We start from the raw sequence: 13,642 nt of genomic DNA, 5'->3' as shown, positions 1-13,642 counted from the left end.
ACTTTATCAACATATTTAAAAAACAATGTCGCCTGTTTGTTGATTAAGTTCACTACAGAAAATATCACTATATCCTCAGTGCATTTCATGACTCGACATTTAGATATTCTATTTTGAGCTCTTTATGGTGCTGTCATCCGACCAGCCATCGACTTACAATATTACAGACGAACAGTAAAAATATCGTTAAAATTGCTACTTATATCTCCAGTTTAATTAGTAAAAGAATAAATATCGCAACATCTGCTTTTTGTTTCTTTCAAAGAATTAACATGACTTCATCCGCCGTTTGAATTATAACCATTAGATATTCGACTCTTGATGAAAGATGTGGGCCTACGTACTACTTCTTTGAAGATGTTGACAAAAATAAAAGTGAGATCAGGAACGACAGTTCTGTGGACAATTTGTAACTGCATGCAACAATATGTCAAAATGATAAGAAGAATTACCTTTACTTAAGTCGCAATATGACATATAACTGTGTCGGTGTTACGTTGACTCAAATAAAAAACAAAACCGCCGAGCAGGAAGGCATATAGTAGTCCGTCCGTCTGTTCCGATTAATAACCGAATAACACATAGGCCTACATATGTCAAACTTCTTGACTGCCTACGGGCATAGATGATCTCTATTGTTTATAAGTCACTAGCTTAAATGTCAACGTCACAGTGACCTTGAGACTGAAAACATTTCCAATCGATAAATGACGAAAGCTTTGGCCTAAAGGCGTCAAATTTCATAGGATGATTGACAATGATTAGTAGATGACCTTGATTGGTACAGGGATCAGTCGATCAAAACAATGACCACGAAACTGAAAAGTAACTAAAGAACGCTTCGGCATACCAACCGCCAATTTGGTTGGCAGACAACCCTTAAGCAATTTCGAGATCGGTTCTACAATGTGACCTTGACCTTTGTTAAGATCATATCTAGATCATGTGTACAGCAAATATTTAGGCATTGACTGCTTCTACACTGACAATGACTATTTGGCCTGTGCAGCAATTCCCGACAGTTAGTAACATCTCAACTTTTAGCTGTATATTATGGTACGATGCAATCTGTAATAAGGTCAGTTTTCAATTTTTGTCAATTTTATAGCTCTCATTTAATCCGTATTTGTGTGTGTGTGTGTGTGTGTGTGTGTGTCTGTGTGTCTGTCTGTCGATCATGAGTTTCAACGTTTTGGAATGTTTTCTATAGAAGTAGATAATCCCTATTTTTGTGGTCAGTTGGTTAAAGGACAAGAACATAGTGATATTTTTAGACATGCATGTTTTAAAAACACATCTTGACTTTAAAATAACGTTTTGATTCTTTCATCATACTGTCATAAGCGCAAACCTAGCCCAACTGTCTAAAAACGAATGCTTACTATAATAATTTTAAATGATGCATGAATACAACGCAGTGGTCCGAAACATAGTTATGCTTGTGACTGACTACCTCACTATAGCAACATATATGGATAACAATATTCAACCAAGGAGTGAGTTTTCATACGTTATTCTTTATTTTAGGTAAGCAACAATGGCTGGATAAGCGTGAAGCACAACACAAGTGGAAGTGTCCATTTGCGGCTCACAGTTCCATTTGCCTTACAGTTTCCTGACCAGCTGATACATTTTATGATATACATTCCTACACTCGAAAGTGATGAAAAATGTCAGCTGTCTCAGGCGGCACTCATTGACAGTAAATACGAAAAAAACAATTGCATGGTTACTTTTAGTGGGAATGATGTCAAAAACGAGAAGTGGAAGGAATTAAAACTTGCTGCTTTGATTGGACAGAAGACAATGTCATTTGATAGAGTTTTTACTGTGCAGCTAATTTCTTTGCGTCATCATCCGCAGCCAATTTTTTCGAACTATTCGATTGATCCATTGCACGTAAGTATTTTGTTATCAGTTTATGTATCAACACCCAACGCGGACCAAGATAATACCAATGTTCAACAGTTTTAACGTAGTTCTTCACGTTTGTATCGATTTTTTTCTACAATGTAGAATTTGATGAAACCCTGTATTTCAAAACCTTCGGAATAGTCTTAGAAAATTCAGCAAATAAAGAAGATAGTGTCTTGCGCTTGGATATTTTCTAGACTGATTTGAAAAAAATTTGGACCTCACGCAATTTTTCATAACGGGAGTCTATGGGAAAATCAAAACTTTCACAACATTTTCTAGAACAGAAATGAAATTTCTCACAGTCGTAAAAAAACAAATGATTTACAATTTGGTGAAATAAAATGTATAGGTTCGCGCGGTTATCATCATGATTAAAGTGAACAGGACATTTCAAGCTAATTTTAAGACATTAATATTTTGAATTGTTTAACTTGTCAGATGTTTTAATATCATATTTTAACTAAAAAAAGATGGTAACATTGCAATTGTAATAAATATACTCATGAGCTGCCATTAAAATTACTAAATAAAACTTAAAAGATTTTCATTTCCGTACGCCGAATCAAGGGCTCTACATTTTCTGAATAAATGATGTTATGCCATCACTTCGGTTTATCAAACGTGCAGAACTACCTTTGGATAATGCCTTAACCGCTACAATGTAGTGAAAAAGACATTTTTGTCTGTAAAGAGTCTTTATAGAAACTGTTTATGAATACGTACCAAGTATGATACAATACCAAAACTTAGTAAAATCTCGGGTCATTGTTATTTTCCAACTGTATTTAGTAAATATCAAATGAGGTTACGACCAAACTGTCGCATGTTTAGTGTTCAACCCTTTTACAGTTGGACACTACGCTTCCCTTTTTGATTGTGTTTGACTGAAGAGTGGAGGACTATGATAAGCAGTTTTTAAATCCCACCAGGACTGTCTTGATATCTGTCTTCTGGCCTGTTTCGTCGGGAGTTTCTCTTGTTGCTCTGGCTTCTGCAAAAGCATTGAGTACATGTATATGTTTTTGGTTCTTAGGTTTTTTTTTTACTTATACACGAGCACTTTTGTGTTTTACATGTCATTATTTTTGTTTTCAAAAAGTGTGTTAGCGATTCACCCGACAGGGATAACTTTTGTTTACACTGTCACGTGTCTTTGAAACATGCTGGGGGGTAAGAATGAGGTTGGGTGCTCACCATAAACCGGTTTAAGCTCCCCAGTGGTGTTTTGCCACCGACCGTTCCAAGACGGTGCCCTACTGTGTTCTTTTGTTTGTTCGTTTTGTCTTCGTGTATTTGCTTTGTGTGCGAGTATGTGCATGTGCGTGTGTGTCTTTGTGTTTATGGTACGCACGTCTGCATGCTGTGGGTTTCGTTTTGGGGAGGCTGTGGTTTTAGTACGTGGCATCTCGAGTTTGATATTTTTTTTGCACGTTTTTAAATGGTTTTCATGACAGTCAATTGTTTTTATTTTCGGTTTATTCTACTCCTTATTCGACTTTTGAAATATGAATAGGGAACGATTTTCTTATTGCTTATTTGACTTTAATATTGTTATCATCTATTTTTTATTAATGTCACATTTTCATTCAACGGGTTCTAAATGTTTTCCTACTACAACGTGGACCTTGTAAGTATATTTTCAACATCTTTGAATTTTACAAAGATGTATTCATAACATGAAATTATTTTCATTTTGGGAACTTTTTATTTCTTATACGAACGTTGAAAAAAGATTAAGAAATCAGTTCCTTATCTTTTATTTTTTATGTGATGATTTAACATGCTCATTTTACGCTGTGAAACTGTTTTATCAGGGAGTAAAGATTTTTTTTTTTCATCAGTATTTTCCGACTATTGAATAAGGCATACGTTTTTTACTCCTTATTTGAAAAAAACAAAAGGAATGAGGAATAAGAAAACAGCCCATATGTCACATGAATTTACTGTGAAAACAAGACCAATGCCATTACTCTACCATACCATCACTAAGTTTGCAAGAACAATGCCATTAATCTACCGTCACTAAGACAAAAGTTTAGCTATGTATATCTGGTAAAACAACCCGTTTCAGTTTTTATAAAAAAAATTAAAACTGATATAGGCAATATGTTTGTGTGTCTTTTGTAACGTTTTAAAATCTGATGCATTTGTAAAATGAATATCATTACAGAAGTTATGATTTTAGAAAATGTTACGTTTATCGAATTTCGTACCTGAGTTTTAAAATAACCTTTGTACCCTCAGTAATTTTAAAGGTAATTTCCAAAATACTAACTGTTTCGTTAGAAAATACTAAGAAGGCTTTACTTTAAAAAATATACCATGAAACCATAATCAAGCAATGTGTTTTTGTTGGTTCACACAATTTAAAATGGACGAGTAATTGGTATTCTTTGCTTCACAGTCTATTTGGTATATATCTTATCATTGGCAGTTTTGTTGCAATCTTGTGAGATAAATTAAATGTTTGTCACAGGTGATGTGTACATAGTAGATATTAAATGCATTGGTAAACTTTAACATCGGATGCATTCTAAATACATGTATTACGTTTTATACTGCTGTAAATGTACCGCTTAGTTTAGGTGACAATTGATTTAATTGATTTATTTTCAATGTCCCGTCTATTTAGTCAAATTTAGGATGAAGGAAGGTAAGCATACTACAAACGTTCAAATTCCAAGTTTTAACGTTGGAACTCCTTTCACAAACATAACCGAATGTTCAAAGGCAGAGTGCCTATTTTCACTTTGCCTTCTACCTGTAATATTTTATACTAGTATGTTATATTGAAGTGTATGATAGTGATGTTATCCTCCTGCTTTGTATTTCTGGTAAATGGATCTTTGCAAATATCCATGTGCTACATGTTTCATTACTGAGCCACTTTGTAGATGACCTACTTTGTGTGACCTTGGTTGCGTTTGCTGTGCTTAATGCATCTAGAGATTTTCACTTCTGTAACTTATAGTCCAAGAAATCCGTTCCTAAAAAGGGTCGAATTGTGCACTTTTTGTGAAAAGCATGAAACTTGGCATGGTAGTAGATAAATATATTACTCTTCATTTAAGAGTGGGAAGCAGCGTCTTAAATCCAAAATGGCCGCCAAAATCCAAGATGGCCGCCATAATTCAAAATTTTATGAAAAAATTAAGGAAATTATTAAACAGCTATGTAAAACATGCAAAAAGCATGCACATGGGAATTAGTAGAATATCATAATATAATACCTGGAATAAGTCTATCATTTGTATTGACAAAATCCAAAATGGCTGCCAAAATAAAATATGGCTGCCAAAAAATACAAAGCATTGTTTACTTTAGGTGGAAGTAATGCATTGTTAACAATAATACTTAATTGAAATGCTCTCTAGTACACAGACTAATAAACAAAACATGTTTTCTACCATATTTCAAGAACAAAGTAAATGAAAATGCAATTTTATTGAATAAATACTAATAGAACTTTTTATTGAAGTATACTACTAACAGAAATTTGTTACTGAAGTATACAATAAATACTGTTTATCGCATAGTGCGGCAATTTTCCTTTGATCTTTGCAGCATGTTATACATAGTAACACACATTATTACTACAAAACTGTGCTGATATCTTACAAAACTGTTGCGTTATATATCAACACAGAAATCTCTATGGAGTTTCATAAGAAAAAAAGTGTTCCGATATATATCAGCACAGTAAAACTGTTCCGATATATATCGGAACACTTTTTCTCTATTAAGGCCCTATCAAGGGAGTATAATTTTTTCCTTTCAAAGAAAAGATGATTTTAGCTCCAATTTACAGTTCACAGAGAAAGAATTGTCACAAACACCTACATTTATAAAGTGAAAGAATAAATAAACTAGAATATTTCAAAAACTTGATAGTTATTGCCAAATTCAGAAATACATGAAATATATGAAATTCTGAGATTTCTCAAATGTTTCTTTTTCTTAGATTTTTTTTTACAAACAAAACAACAAGTTTTACAATATGTCTGGCCAATGAAATGCAAAGATTTAAAACCAATGCAGAAATTTGTTGGGTACTTTTATCTGGGGAACACATTTTCTAAAACAGAAGTTTTAGTGTTTCAGTCAGCGAGGCGCAGATAGGGAATCAAAATAGTAAAAATAATAATAAACAAATTTAAATGAAAATGATATATAAATTTTAATGATAAACTATGCGATAAAACAGTTATAATATGTAGTGCTCGTGTGTTACCAGGATATATCAGAGCTAGGGGTACATCTCGTTATTTTTCTCTTCACATATCTGTCTCGGCCTACCGGCCTCGACGACATGTGCAGAGAAAAATACCCTCGATGTACCCCTAGCTCTGATATATCCTGGTAACACACTCTCACACATACTATAACTATTACTTATGCTGTATGGATTCAAAATAAAAGTTAAATTGTTATATATCAACTATTTGATTTGATATTTAAAACAAATTTTTAAAAAGTTCCTTCCTTTTGTTTAAATGCATCAATTATTAACAAAGTTGTTCCCCTTTGTTTAAATTTAGCCATTTATAATATATGTCAACAACATTAATACTGACACATGTTCCCGCAATTCAAAATAACAAATATAATTTCTGTTCCAAGTAAATCTATCAAAGATATATCAACTGTTTATCTATACGTTTTAACACCCTGACTGTATAATTTTCACATCAGTCTAACATGCAGTGCACATAGTTCCATGCATTTCAGTATATGTTTACCTACTATAGCTCATGTATTTATCTGTATATATTCAATCCTTCATGTATGCTACTAACATATAGCACTCTACCCATTTGTTGTTTGGATAACTACAAACTGTAGCCTTAACTAGTGTTCATTTTTTACTTTCAGCATGAAACAATAGTAGTAGTAGTAGACCTAGTTTTTAGTTCGACTATTCATAAAATAGTAGAGCTATTGGACTCGCCCATGCTTTGGCGTCCGCGTCCGCGTCCGCGTCCGCGTCCCGATTTGGTTAAGGTTTTGTATGTAAGCTGGTATCTCAGTAATCACTTGTGGGAATGGATTGAAACTTCTCACACTTATTCTCTGTGATAAACTGACTTGTACTGCACAGGTTCCATAACTCTGTTTTGCTTTTTTACAAAATTGTGCCCCTTTTTCGACTTAGAAATTTTTGGTTAAGGTTTTGTATGTAGACTGGTAACTCAGTAACCACTTGTGGGAATGGATTGAAACTTCACACACTTATTCACTGTGATAAACTGACCTACATTGCAAAAGTTGCATAACTCTATTTTGCTTTTTTACAAAATTATGTCCCTTTTTCAACTTAGACATTTTTGGTTAAGGTTTTGTATGTAAGCTGGTATCTCAGTACTTACTAATGGGAATGGATTGAAACTTCACATACATGTTCACTGTCATGATCTGACATACACTAAGCAAGTCCCATAACACTACTCTTTTTTTCAAAATTATGCCCCTTTTTCGACAGCAGTTTTTGGTTAAATTTTTGTATGTAATCTGATATCTCAGTATCCACTAATCGAATGGATTGAAACTTCGCACTCTTGTTCACTGTCATGATCTAACATGCACTGTGAAGGTCCCATAACTCTACTTTGCATTTTTACAAAATTATGCTCCTTTTTCGACTTAGCAGTTTTTGGTTTAGGTTTTGTATGTAAGCTGGTATCTCAGTATCTACAAATTGGAAAGGATTGAAACTTCACACACTTGTTCACTGTCGTGATATGACATGCAATACAGAGGTTCAATACCTCTATTTTGCATTTTACAAAATTATGCCCCTTTTTCAACTTCTGCATTCATTCAATTGACAAGGCTGTTGTATAGTCGAGCGTTGCTGTCCTCCGACAGCTCTTGTTGATGGAGGTTATTACTGCATGTTCTTGCTATAGATTATTGCATTGGTGGACAAATAACATAATATGCTTATAAACTACTAACTTTTCAAATGATACCTCAAACACAGATAAGGAGGGTATTGAAATCAATTGGCGTCTCTGTATCATATGCCAAGAAACTACAAGAGAACCCCTACAATGCCCTGCTAACCTTAACCCTACTCATCCAGGCTTTGGAAAGGAGTATACCTCATTTTGTGATAATATCTATAAATTCATAGAACCAGGGGTTTGTCTTCCAGTACTTTTAAAACTGGAAAGTTTGAAAAGAGAAACATCCATAGCTTATACTTTGACAAAGAAAAAAGGTAAATGGCATAAGACATGCAGAGTAAAGTTCAGAGACCGAGAGCTTGATACGGCAACTAAGCGGCTGCATCAGTATACAGTGATGCAACACCTATGAAAGTTACACGGAAGAGCACTGCAAATGCAACTCTTCTTGATAATAACACATGTTTTATTTGAAATAAATGAGATGGGTCAACCTTGCATAAAGTATCTACATTTCGCAGTTCACTCAACAACATTGAAAACTAGACTCATGGCACATTTTAAAGACATGTATGCATATAATGAAGGCCGAGAAGTTTTTTGGCATTTAATGATGATGTAGGATTTGCCTTGAAAGAAATCGAGGAATATATTGATTATGACAATGAAGCATTGTTCAAAGAGTGTGTATAATTGCAATCAACGTGAATCACCGAGACTGACAGACCGAGATCATGAAGCTTATCCACAAAACCACGCTTTCTGGTCTCTGCATGTACAATGAGTCCTACATATATTGGTAGAGATGGTTCGCGTTGCTTGCAATTATACACACTCTTTGTTGTGTCTCTGCGACGAGTAGATGTGCTATTAAATATCATAAGTTGTGCTCTGGACATGGCGGATTGAAACTCATCAACTTTCGATGTCCTAGTCTTAATATTTGAACCCCCTAAGATCATCTCTACAATAGCCTGTAGGAATTTTGGTATAGCCTTCTGTAAGCAAGTTTCTTGCAATGTTCCATTAAAAGCACAGTTTTTACCACTGAACATATCCCGGCGAACAATGTTTGCTGCTTTACATGATATGACTGCATCATTGTCATAATCAATATATTCCTCGATTTTCTGATATATCAATACTTAGTTGCTTGAAGGCAAACTTAAAATGCACCGCGCTGTGTAAATGTAGTGGTGACTGCGAACAATAAATATCAAGGTCTGTTTGGTAGAATTGAAATGACACTTGAAATATGTAAAACATCAGTATGTATCCACTAAACGATGTTGTTTTGTAGTTTTGTTTTAACATACATACATATATATGAATGCATATATAACATTCGATGGTCAGAACTGGTCCAGTGAACTTTGATATATGGCATTTTTTGGAAATGATAACTTTTCTGTAATATGTAAAACTACATCTATCTTTTAAGGTGGCCATTTTGGATTTTGTTTGCCATACTAATTGATTTTATTAACAAATGTTAATGTTATTTCAGGAGTGTACACTTATATGTTATTTCAGGAGTGAACACTTATGCATTAATTATGTAAATTTCATAAATATTCACACAAAAAGTAAACCCCAATGGTTGCGTGATTCACTTATGAAAACATAATGGCAGCCATCTTGGATTTTGCCAGCCATATTGGACTTTTTTATTAATTTGTCATTCTTATTGGAAGCTGAGTATGATTGTATACAATTATTTGCCAAGTTTCAAGATAATTACAAAAAATGCTCAATTGTAGTGCGTTTTTGTTTCGTAAACATAATATTTTGGCCGCCATTTTGGATTTTGGCAGCCATATTGGATTTTATGTTTGCTTTTACATCAAGCTTATTTGATATTTGATATAATTATATAATAATATGCCAAAATATGTTATTTTAATGCTATCTTAACAGTCGTCTCAGTATTTTCCTATAGAACTGTAAGTTTTGGCGGCCATCTTGGATTTTGGCAGCCATTTTGATTTTCACAGCCCGCTTCCCACTCTTAAATAAAATGAAATATATTCATCAGCTAGCATGCCAAGTTTCATGCTTTTCACACGATGTGCACAATTATTTTACGAATTTCTCGGACTATTAGGCACGTGGCCCAAGTTTTGACATTAACGTTTATATAAAAAGGCTGTATGTGTGTATGTGGGGTGGGGAGGGAGGGAGGGGGGGGGGGGGAATTTTATTAGAAATATTGATAAACATTGGAAATATATAGACAACAAATTAACTAACTAACTTTTAAATAGTCTAATATAGAATAACGCTCTTAACACGTTTTCGCTTTTAAATAGGTTCAGATACTCTCAGATACAAGATCAGTGGATGGAAAGAAATGTTACGCTCACAGTGATCCGCACATGTTCTCTTTTGATGAGCGGTAAGTACATAGTTTTGGAAATACTTTTCTGCAAAGTTCGTTTTGGTGTCTTGGCATGATCACCATTTAGAACGTACCGGATTGACCTGGACAAAATGACGAAGTTCGAATAATCATTATAATGCCGATGTCGGCTGCTTATATATATCTCTTGTTTTTATAAAGACGTGCTGTCGCCTGCGCAAGAACTAAAAAAGACCAACACGGCAATATGACAAATATCTTCTATTCTGTCTTGCATCTGCGACGAAACACACACCTACAGCCACAACAATGACTTTTTGTTGACAGAGGATTTGTTCTGCAACTTCTTTTATTTATTTCTGTTGATGTTTGCGTACCGAGCAAGCACGGAAAGAAGATATTTATTAAATGTTTTGGATCGGGCGACAATTAAAGGGGCATTTCTTAATATTTTCTAATGTTTAAATTTGAAAACATGCGACAAATGAAAGCATTTTACTAAATTATTCAAATAAAACTTCGTCAGGAATTAAAATGTTTTTTAAGCAGGTTCTATCTTTTTATATGAAAATAATATAAATGATTACTAAGAATTTCTAGAAATAAAAATTGAACATCATTCAAAGCGAATGGGGTAAGGGCGGGAGGGGGTTTATTGAGTGACAGTGGCACTACACTGACAATCAGTTTATCATTATTGGGTAACTGATTTTAGAAAATTAATTCAAATAAATAGATATGATTTCAAAGTAACTAAATGATCGCCTTTTGTACTTAAACATATTCATCATAATGTCAAGCGAAATAAATGGCATATTTCGATTTATTAGGTCAATGACGATTCAGTTTTTTATTTAGCATCTGTTTGACCCAGTATATAGAGTTAACAAGTAGGAAAGTTGCAGCAACATGCAGCAAAAGGAAACTCCGTGCCGAAAAAAGCAGTGGACGTATTACTGATAGAACAGGAGATGATAGAACGATACTTGTGTCTTTGTTGTAGACCCTAGAAAAACAGAAAAATGGAGAAAAAGCATTGCCTTTGTAGTATGAGCAGGATTTTCATTGTTGTATTTAGTGACCTAATTCTTGATTCATCATGACCCATATGCGAAACTGATCCCTAAGTTTCGGTATATGGAATGAAATATATTGTATACACAAGGTTTTAAATTCAGACTGACAGTTTTTCATCCGAAATGACTGAGTTTCAAACTTAGCTCAGATGTTATCAAGACCATTATTCTGATATATAGTGTATTTGCTTAGAGCCATATTTTGGGTCCCGTGCGATTCGAAAAAAGATTAATAGCGCCATATACCAATCTGTTCAGTAATGTCTGAAGTTCATTTTAAGCCATGTCGCCAGTCTGAATTCCACTACCGGACCGAGTTATGCGGGCATCAAAATGGCGGCCATTTCTTAAAAACAATTCTGTCATCATCTTCAAATGTTTGGTCAGAGTTGTTTGATTTTGATGCTAAAAGTGAGTGTTTTGTAGTTTACATCGTACAAACACATTATTAACTCGCAATTTGTTATTTTGAATAAAAAGAACGTCATTTATACAATGTTAGAGGTATATTATGCTCAAATTTCATATCTGTATAAATATTATATGAAAAATTACCACATACAATCGTGGCCCAGTGGTTAAGGCGTCCGCCTCGGGATCGGGAGGTCGAAGGTTCGAGCCCCATGGGGATCGTTCGTCTGGGGGATGTTTGTCATGGGACTCGTTCCGAAATGGCCGGTTCGTGAGCCGCGAGCTAGTTAAATGAATGGTTACCGACTTCTATCCGCCTGGCGCCTGGCATAGTGGTAGGAGTTGGGAGGTAATTGGTACGCACAATAAAGGTGTCTCATAAGCCAAATTGGCTGGCCTTTTCAGTAGGGGTGACACTATAATAAACAAGACCTTTACCTTTTTTTTTTACAATCTATGTGATAGTAAAATAAACATGTTTGTGAGTAATCTTAAAATACATACTTAGTCTAATAAATGTGTAGCAAAATCTATAAGAAGATCCTTTGGAAGCACAGAAGCAACCAAGCGAGGTATAATAGCAGACTCGGTTTGAATTAGTCTGTTCATAAGAGGTTATAGAAAGTGCAACACTCCCTAGCACCGGTCTAAGCGGAACTCTATGAATAGATATTGAATGAACTCCATGATCCCAGAAGACCGGAAAATATAACATCATGGAATCCAAGTACCGGGAGACTTTTTACAGCCGCCGCACACAATTTAACACACAGTATAAATATGTTACACCACCAAAAATGTGGAAATTTGTTTGGAACAAATGGTTGTTACTATACTGACATGTACATGTGATTGCAACAAACACATTTAGTTCATATATTTAGTTGAGTTAAAAATTGTTTGATGAGGATTTTCTAGATTTAAATCAATACGCAATGATGAAATAATTACGTGAGCATAGTACATCTTTAAAGGAACATGGAATAAAACTGATTATTTGATGAAGTCATTTCTATGCTGTATCGTAATAAAATGTAAATCAAATATAGAATCCTGTTTGATAATAATAAACTTACATAACTGAACACAATGCTAATAACAAAAACAACTTTATACCAGAAATATCATCACCTCGCTGGGGCTTGAACTCGCGACCCTTCAAAAATTGTATATTAATATACTGTGATATTATTTTATATGTGTACTATTTCATGAATTGTTCCGAGTGAGTGAACGCTTTTCTTTCGAATGTTGTAACCTAAGTAAATTTTAAGATAATCAAGGTAATATTTTCAAATTTGGCCGCCATTTTGATGACGTCATAGATCTTTCCAGTCGCGGAACTCGGACTGCCGGTGTAATGAAGTATTTCGACCCCCATAGAATAACGACCCCCGGTCATTATTCTGTAGAAAATGTGACTCCTTTCCTGTAAAATATTGACTCCCCTTATAAAAAACTGAATCCCTTTGAAAACTCTATAGAATAACGACCCCCCTGTCATTATTCTATAGAAAAACTGACCCCTCCAAGTAAAATACTGACTCCCTAAAGATGACTCCCTTCGAATCTCATAGAATAATGACCCCGGTTATTATTCTATAGAAAAAGTGACTCCTTCCATGTAAAATACTCACTGCCGAAATAACTACATTCGAACTCTAATACAATATCGATTCCCGGACATTATTCTATTTAAAAATTTACTCTTTCCGTGTAAAACACCGGCTCCTAAAATGACTTTCGACGATAATATCTATTAAAAAGTGATCCCCACCAAACCTAAAGGACAATTTTACTAGATCTACAACTCTAATACCCACCATTGCCAATAGTTAACATTTTGATTGTACTTCTACTACTGGTGCCGCTACTTCTATTGCTATTACTACATGTACTTCTTCTTCTTTTACTACTACTACTACTACTACTTCTTCTACTATTACTACAACTGCTACTACTGATACTACTAT

The 13,642-nt window shown here is 34.3% G+C and overlaps 1 protein-coding gene across 1 annotated transcript in view; it reads left to right on the top strand.

Annotated features, from left to right (window-relative positions):
• The window catches only part of LOC123532953 (uncharacterized), a 68,675-nt gene that overhangs the window by 29,818 nt on the left and 25,215 nt on the right, over window positions 1-13,642 (top strand). Inside the window, exons 6-7 of the mRNA XM_053518015.1 lie at window positions 1,528-1,899; window positions 10,133-10,218. Of these exons, the coding sequence (XP_053373990.1) occupies window positions 1,528-1,899; window positions 10,133-10,218 (458 nt within the window). The remainder of the gene's footprint in view (window positions 1-1,527; window positions 1,900-10,132; window positions 10,219-13,642) is intronic.

Source organism: Mercenaria mercenaria, chromosome 11 (genome assembly GCF_021730395.1).
Source record: "Mercenaria mercenaria strain notata chromosome 11, MADL_Memer_1, whole genome shotgun sequence".
Lineage (NCBI taxonomy): Eukaryota > Metazoa > Mollusca > Bivalvia > Venerida > Veneridae > Mercenaria > Mercenaria mercenaria.
Note: the sequence above shows the minus strand (reverse complement) of the source record. Positions and strands in the feature narration are given on the sequence as shown.